Source organism: Fopius arisanus, unplaced genomic scaffold, assembly GCF_000806365.1.
Source record: "Fopius arisanus strain USDA-PBARC FA_bdor unplaced genomic scaffold, ASM80636v1 scaffold00026, whole genome shotgun sequence".
Taxonomy (NCBI): domain Eukaryota; kingdom Metazoa; phylum Arthropoda; class Insecta; order Hymenoptera; family Braconidae; genus Fopius; species Fopius arisanus.
The window spans coordinates 826,791-837,484 of NW_011887765.1; the positions used below are offsets into that span (position 1 = coordinate 826,791).

At 38.7% G+C, this 10,694-nt stretch overlaps 1 protein-coding gene across 1 annotated transcript in view; it reads right to left on the reverse strand.

The window, feature by feature from the left end:
* The window catches only part of LOC105264961 (serine/threonine-protein kinase 17A), a 54,428-nt gene extending 44,047 nt beyond the window's left edge, over positions 1–10,381 (reverse strand). The window contains exon 1 of the mRNA XM_011302198.1: positions 9,797–10,381. Within this exon, the coding sequence (XP_011300500.1) occupies positions 9,797–9,930 (134 nt within the window). The 5' untranslated portion in view covers positions 9,931–10,381. The remainder of the gene's footprint in view (positions 1–9,796) is intronic.
* Between the last annotated feature and the right edge of the window lie 313 nt (positions 10,382–10,694).

The window sequence follows — 10,694 nt, forward strand, 5'->3', positions numbered from 1 at the left end:
AATTAACGACAATCACCGGTATAATTACCCAGAATGAATTGAATTCCCGACTTGCACCGACTAATTCACTAGCCGCTGATAAATTCAGTATTCCCGACTCTCTAATGGCGCCATAAATATAATAATTGTGGCCGGAATAATCCTCATAAAAAAATGAATATGCCGTGAGAAAAGAATATCAATTATCGAAACAAACGTACAACAGTTGGAGTATGAAAAACTCTGGTCAATCTCTTCCTCAATATAAAATAATACTCTATGTACTCAACCGGGCAATAAAGTGTACCATTTAAGATTGCACATACACCTGGGGTTAGAATCGCGTGTCTCACCGTTTTGTTGAACACAAACCGGTGAATCGTTTAGATACAGGACTATTTGGCCTCACACACAGCCCATGAGTACGAATGTAAAAAAAATCAGATGCAAGAGTATAAACTTGTTGGAGGGCTTGCTGAACAAGGAAGACACCCAAGCCTTAACTCGTGGGAAACAATGCAAGTGTTCACCACTGGTTATACCCATTATCGAGACAAGGATAACCGGAGTTTCCTAGATTTTTCCACCAGTCTATAAATTCCCGATAAAATTGGCGAATTGTCACATGCAGCTGTTTGAAAAATATTTTCACTGGCCACAAAATTGTTATTTCAGATGAATTTACCACCAGGAAGGAATGGACGATATCCTCACTCGAGATTATTACGAGATAACTCGATCTGTGCCGTTGATCAGAATTGCACAATCACGTACTGGAGATACCTTGCGGAAGTTGAAAACGGGAAAAGAAGATGTTGCTTCATGAAAAATCATCACAATCAGTACTTTTCTGGATTAAAGTGGAGGTTTAAGTGGTGCGGAACTAAATCGCCCGTGACTGCTCTTAAAAATCACTCGGTACGTGGGCGATCGGTATGAAACCGTTGGTTTTACATCGGTATTGTGAGGATAATCATTCCACCGGGTTATGATTTGATACTCATTCTCGAGATCATACGTTTTATGACATGTTACATGTGAACTATACGTGCTAGTTGTGTTTGCGTGTTTGTCCACACGACAGGTTCCACGTATCACGCGTCTTTATAATCTGTTGCCGGGTGAGGAATGTGCGTGCAACCGTCAAATCACGACTTCAACGATGACGAGCTCTGTTGCCATGCCAGTGATACACCAAAATAAATTCCACTTGTCCGCAAAAATTTACCCATTTGTCAATTACTCCCCAAAATACTCGGAATTGTCCCCCAAAAATCGCGTAAAAATCGGTTGCCTATATAGATTCAACTCAATGATAATACGGATTCGATTTTAATGCTGCAGTAATTTTATGAGATAATCATCAAGATAATTGAAAGAAGAAATTGAAAGAAATGATTGATTACATAATTTATTTATTTTTATTATGTGATTTTTGATAAATTCGCGGGAATTTCAATCAGAATTTTAAAAAATGCTGAACGATCTTGCATTACGATCAGCAATGCAATGATTTTCAAAAGCCCACGTGCATTTATCCCCTCGCAAATAAGTTTCTAACTCATATTCATATATATAACATTTATGTACCCGCTGAAGTATGAATGCGCGTGGGTTTTGTTAACGTTAAAATGTTGAATACGCATATTGGAGTAATTAATGTGACGGAACAGCGTCGGTTAATTTGGCCAACTCAGCGAAATACGAGTTTATCGAGGGTTTGATACACGCGTAATGAAATTAATAAGACTTTTTGCATGAGCGAGTGAAAAAAAAAGGAAATAAGTAGCACCAGACGATCTACCATTTCCGCAGCCCATAAATGCAGATGGAATTTTATCAGGTAGTCGACGTTGAATCAATCATACTATTTTTTCACCGGACTAAACCGTGTGATATTGACCTCCATGAACTCACACGGTGCAGAAGGAAGTCAAATCCCTGAAAACTATTGATGCGCATCGAGAAGGCGCTTTCCGGTGACTCCCAATTGTCGATAATTCATTCGATAAAATTCATACGTTATTAATTACGGCTGTGTAATTATTTTCAGCTGTTTTTCCAAGAGAGAAATAAAATTGAGAGAAGGGAAGTGGCTCCTTTCATTTGTACTTGATTCAAGTAGGTCGACCCGATCTAGCCAGACATTTCGCGCATTGGGAGGTGAATAACTACTTCCTCATATACGTCACAAAGACCGCACGTCTGAGCAATTACCCCCGCAGAAAAAACAGCACAGTTATAAAATGATAATTAACGTCGGGATATTAAAATATATTGTGTAATGGTGATGAGGAATGACCTTGCCACTAACCATGATCACCTACATCCGTAAAACAATGAAAATTAGTTTGAGAACAGATACACGGGATTGGGATCACCTGGGGAGTATCCGACGTAAATTCAAGTCTCAAGATAGTTGAATGCAATTTTTTTAAATGTCAACTGCGATATAGTTAAAAAATGCGCGATGTAAACACGATGCGTGCGCAGTTTGAACGGCGAAAGGACACGAAGAGGTACGAAGGGGTACGAAGTGGTACGAAAAAGGGATACGGAAGTGTACGAACGTATGCGAAAGAATACGAAAGGACCGGCCGATAAATTCGGAAGACTCGAACAGAAAGTTGAGATATTAATAGCCATCCCGCATTCTTCCACCGAAACTCTGACAAAAATAGCGATTTTTTTTCCGTTACTCCCGGGGGGTCATTTGCCCCAGGTGCGATAGCATCGTCTTGTTCCCGGTCCGGTCAAAAACCCGAGAGCAACCAATGCGGAAACGTATAATCCCAAAAAGCAAACGCTCCGTGAACAGAATGAAATGAGACAAGAGGACGAATATTATATTCCCCATGGGGAGATATTTCGAGTATTCTCGTGCGTATAGTGACGCACTGGTGCACACATTTTGGTATCACGAGGGTTATGTAGAAGAACTCTCCAGTTATGAATGACGGGGGACCCACTCGAGGAAAAATGAGAGAGATAAAAAGAAAATAAAACATTGGAAGCCGACGCCGGCAGAAGATGCCAGGAAGGACAGACGCCACTGAGACGTGGAATGTTTCAAGACTCTATAGAAGATCTCATTTGAAAGTATGCGTGGGCGGATGCCGACTCACTACTATCTTGATTACTTCCATACGTGTACTTGATACACTCATGAGATGGGGATGCTAAAAAATTTTACGTACAAATTAGATGTTTCCATGACAGACTATTAAATCTCACATGTGTACAACACTAATCGTTCTTTTGTGCGATGCAGAAAAATTCATTCGCTTTGTTGATTTCGTATGATCTTTCTTCATTTCAACATGAAGTATACAGCTTGCATTTTATTTTATTTTTGGATATAATAATAATTATTATATTCAATATTAAATTTTTTTTTAATGAAGATATGAGATATATATATATATATCTCTCGCGAAATTCGCCGAATTACTGCATTTTTGCAAAATCATCGGAATCTTCCGAGCAACCGATGAAATGATATTTTCCCATGAAATAAGAAATGAGGGCGTTAACGTAATAAATTCCTTTCCACTTCGTGTACTACGAAACAGCGGGTTAAAGGTGGATTGAGTCAGCATCGTGACCCATAGATCACTGATCTCAAACTGATCCAGTTGCTATACTTTCCTTCCGTCCCTAAATCGCTCTTTCCCCATCCGTGATCTACAATTTTTATCGTGCCCCCTCCGTACCGATATATTTTTTTAAACCGATTTGCCGTATATTATATCCCTCGAGCCCGAGCTTTTTGCCACATCATCGCCTCTCCCCGGCAAAATAATGATTTTTTTTTGTGCTAAACAACTCCTTTTTATTTCCTAATTTTTTTCTGAAATTAGCCGAGAATGTAGACACTGAAAGTTGAATCGATGCGATCGTGATTATGGACGATATAAAAGACCGGTGTGAGACTCATCGGACGATATGCTCTTGTTTTTAATGTGAAGATATAGGGATTATATTGCCCTGGGAGGAGCTGCAAAAACACACACACACTATTGCATTTTATCCCGGAAGACTTGGCGTCCACTGTTATTAACCACCAATTTTTATCGTACATTTCGCTCGAGTAGAGTACCGTGAATGAATTATGGCGCTCATAATGTAGACTGTTACGAGGCGCCAAATCGATAGAATAATAAATTCAACTTTCGATGGGAATAAAAATTGTGAAAATGGGGATAAATAATAACGCTCGGTTTGAGAGATCTATTGAGGTCGATCTTTGAACGGAACAAAAGGAGACGAAAAAAATTGAAAAAGAGAAAAGCCCCGGGATTTAACGTGAATCCCGTTCGTTGGATTTCATTCGAATCGGGAAGTGGAGCATTTTTATGCTAAACGCGGAGAAGCGTATCCGTCTCAAAAAGTCTGTTCTACGTTTGAAATCCAAGAAATTACTATGGGGTTAAAATTTTTTTGAGAAAGAAAATCGCGGAGCAGCTGGTGGACTCCCCTAGGACAGCTGTCCCAGAGTTGCAAATCCGAAAAGGAAAATATCCGTCATTATCTCGGATTAAATGGCTCAATTCATTTACTTCAGCATGTGTGCTATCTCGGAATAAATAATACTGTTGGAAAATAACACTTGAAATTTTTACCGACAATGTGACAAGAAATTTATCAAGAATTTTTTCGTCGCACCGAGAAAAAAATATTCCTCGGCAAATAAATTTGCTTTTGCCAAAGTTTCTCAACAAATAGTAAATTAAAATGAACAAGTTATGAGATTGCAGTGCAGGTTTTTATTCTCGTTAGCGCCAACCCCATGGAGGTCACCCACCAGTTGATGATTTATTATTTTTTATCATTTCATTAGTCTCCCCTCTTCACCGAGCTCAATGAAACGACAAAGACTTTATATACTCAACGATACGATTCCCCACTAATTGCTCCGGAGGTCTTTACCGTTACTTTTCCAGATGGCATTAGACTCGTTTCCTTCTCGCGAGCTCTCTCGTCGAGCGATTAATTTAACCCTCATCGCCCCTAGGATAATTCCACATTCAGCTCATCGCTTTGCTCATTGAAATTGCGCAACGAGTGGTATTAATCTGTGCACGTACAATCGATATTCTAACGTGCGGAAGGACGAACGAGGAAGGCTGACATAAAAAAAAAATGATTTTACACTGCGGTTAGGAGATTACCTGATAAGAGGGAACAAACGAGTGACTCTGGAGATTTAGAATGTATTTACAATGGTGGTTGTGTTGGCGTGTACCACCACGACAATTTATATTTAAATGCCGTCGAAACGAATGGTTTCGTCGCGCCGCGTAACAGTACTTTGCTAATAGGTAATAGAGAGCAATTGCAACGCCAAAGACCTATTGTGGAGTAATCCAACATGAATGCTGCCTCTTGGGGGTTATAAAAAATCAAGCAGTCGTTTTGCAGTAACCGTTAAAAATTTGTTGATGCTCATCAACTACGGAAATTATGTTGCTAAGTGGTGAGGTAGGATAAGTGCATTTTTTTTTCGAGACAAGTTTTTGCCCAATATCTCTAGATTGAAGAAACATACCCAATTTTTCATAAATACCCGTTTTGTAGCTCTCGTTTTCTTCTATAAAAGATCTCTTTACAAAAAATTGGCCATGTCCCTTCAATTCCGAGTAATTGGCTCGAATTAAAAAAAAAGTTTAATTATTCTGGTTTATTTCGGGATCCCATAAAACCGGGAAAATTATTGTGGGGCATTTTACTTCTTAATCGTGGAAATGATAAATATTCATTGAATTAATTGAATAATAAAAAAATAGGGGAAAATAAATTTCTTGCTCTCTAGAGAAGAAAATGTCTTTTTTTATTACTCCAGGGGAATAATTGTTGAAAGACGAGGGTTGGGAGGGTTGGGAGGGGAGGAAATGATGGAAAAAATATTTCAGGGTCAACGTCCGTAATTTTTTGCTCGTCTAATCGAGGCCATTGCGCTTCAGGAGTTCAAGAGGCCGTGATCCTCGCTGCCACCGTGAAACGAATTGTCCCAGGGCCATTTACTCCAGCGCATTATCCACTTTTTTTTTTTTGCAAAATACACATTTACCTTCCCCCCGTTTTTGCGACTCTCGGTGATCGAGTCGTGTAGGTCGGGGATACTTTATAATGGATATAAATATCGCGTCGCAAGTGCATACCGTGCGATACCCGAATTCTTTGCCCGGCCAAGAGGCTATTTCCGACTCCACACCAAAGTGTACATTTCTTTCTTTCGAATAAACATTAAGCTAATGAATTTTTTCGAACATTCATTTCTCGAAAAATTTGCAAAATCCCTCAGAAAATGATAATCCAAATTTTTCACATCTAGCTGCTCCAATTTTCCAAACAGGAATTTTGTAAGAATTTCTGAGAAATTCCAATTTGTCATGGGTTACATTTATTGAACTTTCTGTGAGTCGACAATTTCTTTCAAACTTTCATTTACAAAATTCCTCAGAAAATGATTATTGGAATTTTTTACATCCAGCCAAAGCTAGTGTCACTCCCCGAAAAATTAATTTTCAAGAGAATTCCGGTGAAATTCCCATTTGTCACTGGCATTTATTGAATCTCTGTAAATCAAAGGGATTTTTGAAAAATCGGAAATCGCTCAACATGAAAAACTCGAATAATTCAGTACAAATTGCTAGTTCTTGTCTAAAGATTCTTCCAAGTTCATTTGCCAATTTTTTGTTACCCTAACGAACTAGTTTTTCGCGAGTGACTAATCTGCATATTTGTTGAATGTTCCAGTAATTTTTACATCCAACGAATGTCTACAAAACCTTCATTTAAAAAAAAAACATCCATTCAGAGATTCATTCATTGTACTCCAAACAAAAATTCAGTGACACCCAGTAGTAGGTGCAATCCCTATTTATCTACTCCCCTATTCTTCCCTAAATAACCCAGTGCTTTTGCCCTCGTCAAACTAACAAAACACTTCGAATGAAAAACTGCGAGACCCTCGAAAACTTCCCTCACCAAGAATTCCATAACTCGTCATATATCTTTCACGATAGTATATCGCTTGACAACAAACCAGAAATACTTGAAACGAACAGATGTAAAAAAAAAATCACTATTCAAATATTACGAGCTCCAGATAAATTCACAAAGAAAAATCCCACGAGATTACATCACACAACCCAAACATTTACCCGAAGAATGCCCATAAAAAAAAATTAGAGATAAAAATTAAAAAGCTAATTGTCAATTAAATTCATTCTACGTCTCAGCGCTTTTAGGTGAAAAGGAATGTCAAGGAGACTTGAGTTTATCGCAAATATGAATCCCAATTCAAATGAAATACAATTAACACTAATTATACGTTAGATTTCCCCCTGGACCTTGAACGACCATGGGAAAGCAACAAGATTCTCCGCAAATATTTCAGCCCCTCAAAAAAAGCCCCATGACTTTATAATGAAACTATTATTGAATAACTTGTTTCAAATGAAAATAATAAATACACCTGCACCTGTGCATCAACCGAATGAATAAATCATAACCTCGCACGTACTGACATTGCCATTCGCCTCGGACACTTCTTCGCACATAACTAAAATTCAATGTGCGTATGTGCAACGCGACCGGTCGTGATTCGCAATAGAAAATCGTGGTATCACTAAATAAAAAGGAAAAAAACCACTTTTTTCACTCAACAAAAAATGGAAACAGTGATTTTCTTTATGCCTAAGGATTATCCTTTGAAAAACATATGATAAATCCGCGTGTACCTCGAATCGATCAATAGAGCTCATAGTATCGAGTTTATTTACATTTTCGAGTGACGGTTCAGAGGCCAATGCAGCCATAATATTTACCCTCCCCCCCAGTACTACCGATTCGCATTGATTATTGCAATGGGAGAAAGAAAAATTGCAATGCTGCACTAATAATTTTTTATAATGTCTGAACATCTGACATATCATCGGTGAACGATTTGAAAAATTGAACAAAAATTATCGCGAGAATTTTTTTGTCGAAAATGTAATGTTTTTTATTGTTTGCATATAATTGTTCTATAGAGAGATATGCCGTGTTAAAGAGTTTATGAAACAATTGAAAATTCTTTGGAATATGAACATCGGATGTATCTTGAATCAGCAGTTGAAAAAAATAAAATAAAAATCATTTTCCCAATTCTAAGGAGAAATGTTTATTTGTTTATTTCATCGGGGAGACCCAATTGGAATTTAATGGATTTTTTATTGCAAAATTCAGAAACACTTTGCCCTAAATTTTCTCTCATTCTTATTCAAGGCCATTTAATTTCAATTTACAATTGTCTTTAGAACTCCAAAAATTCCCAATATCCCGACAAAAAATATATGTTATATTGAAATTAGGGAAAAATTCGCGATATCCTGAATAATTTCACGTCAATATGAATTTTTCTATGAAGAATGGTTTAATAAAAAAATTAAGTGAACAAAACGATTTGAAAATATTGTTTTAAACCTGCAGACGAGTCAATCGTTGAAAAAAAACTCAATTCCTCACGAAGTAAAACCAAATGTTATCTACACCTGCCTCACCCGACTAATTCCAACATCACCACCTGTTCAGAATAATGCGATTCACAATTTCATACTTTCCACCCGAGAGAACAGAATTCCCGTCCCTGAAATAGTTACCGTTGTGCCCCATAAACTCGGACAATCAAAAATTCCCCATAAAATCGGCCATCAACCACCGACCGTGACCCATCCGTACAGTTTATCGAACTCATTGCAATCTCCGGGTATGTAAATTAATTTTAGAATTCGATTCCACGACGAGCACATAAACCCAGAGCAGCTGGCCCAGGCCCTGACCTTGCGGTTACCAAGATATCCATCCTGCGAGTGCATCCACAGTGAAAACCACGGGGCAAATGTTTCATTGCTCTTGGTTTTTATTTCTCCGTGGAGGGAAGATGAAAAAAAAAATGAACAGTCGAAAACCAAGAGTCGAGGTCGTAAAGGAGCAACAAATATATGCCATATACACAAGCGCAAACATCTCGACCTCGATATTCTCACCAGAGGCACTTTCTTTCTTGAGAGAACCCGCCTGATGACCGAGTCCCCGAATAAAACTATACTGGTTTACACGCCTTTTGCCAGAAGGAGTGTCCAAATTCAATTCCACGGTTTAATCACATCCTTCTGAACTGGCCAACTGTTTTTATTCCCTCCCTGATTTTTCACGTGAATTTCCAAAACCAACACCATCCATCCACTTTTCAATTTCAACTATCTGGCAGACTAGGGTATTTTCGAGGACCGATTTCAGCGAATATCCTAGAATTCAAGGAAGACAACCATATTTTTGATCGTACATTTTTTGCAGACACCACTACAAAAAATGTATTCACAATAATGTCAATATTTTCCTTCAATTCCAAGATATTCACACTTATCCTCGCTCATCATCGTCAAAATCACTCAATTGCTCATTGTCTGTTATGATTTCTTCTCTTGAGACGTCTGCCTGTGATTAGACTATTCCAGATAATTGAAACAAAAGACGCCATGTCCTGCACGTGACAAAAGACAATCGCGAAAACCAAAACACACGGAGTGTTTCCATTTTTCTCAATGGAGTCGATATCTCAAAGAGAGGGGTCGTGATAAATTCTGTATAAACCTCTAGATAAATTCATCTACCTCGTTTCGTCAATTCTTATAATTCCGACACTCAAGATATTAAAACGTACAATTTAGATTTGTTCGGTCGTTAAAATTCGCTTCATGGTGAATTTTTGGAGCAGTGAGAGCAGAGGGGAATTCGAGGGCATAAAACATAAATCAGTCAGAAAACTCACCGTGCGAAAGGTTGTTCCTCAACCTCATAGAGTTCCTCGAGGGTCTGTTTTGAAAGAAGCCGCTCAAGTCGTTCTGGCGTGGGAGCGAGATGCCCCGGGATGCTGGTGGTCTCAAACAGTCCGTCTGCCGTCATCTTCAAGTCCTTATTCCGTGGTTCAAATAAACACCAAATAAAATGACAATAATCCGAGAATCACGAAAAACACACACTGAATCAACGGCCTCTACCGTTCCACGATATAAATTGTTCCACGATACAACAAAAAACAAATGAAGCTCAACGCTTCCAGCTATTCACCACCGAAACACAAATTTTTCCTCAGAGGAAAGTATGGATTATTGAATATTACTCAACGCAAAAAATGAATCACTCTGTCACTGTTGACCGGTACTCTTGTTATCGTAAACATTATTCCGGTATGGCCGAGGAAAATTTTTCACGACTTATGAGAATTTTGTTTTTGTGTCGACGTCGACGGGGACTTGGTGCGATTATTATTCTCGATTGTTGTATCCGTTTATATTTGATACTGAGAAAAAAAAAACGCGTTCGCGCGGTGACACACGTCGACCACTCCCTCCGACGGTTGGCCAACAATTGAACGGTTCGTGCACAGCAGTGAGTGCATCCCCACTCTCAATTGTTTCTTCCCTCAGAGGTGGGGGAGCAGCTGATGCCGGGAGAGGGGATCGCTCCCCTACTCCGTCTGCCCCTTCCAGTTCCCCCCGTCCAGTTGCTTCGTGTTAATCCGCCATGACACGACGAGGAGCTACGGAAACTCCCGAGGATCCCACAAAAAAATTTTTTCGAATTAATTCATTTCTGCAATTAATTCAATCAATTCAATCGGTTATTAATTGCATTTTGAATTTTTAGGGAATGTTTTCTGTAGGGAT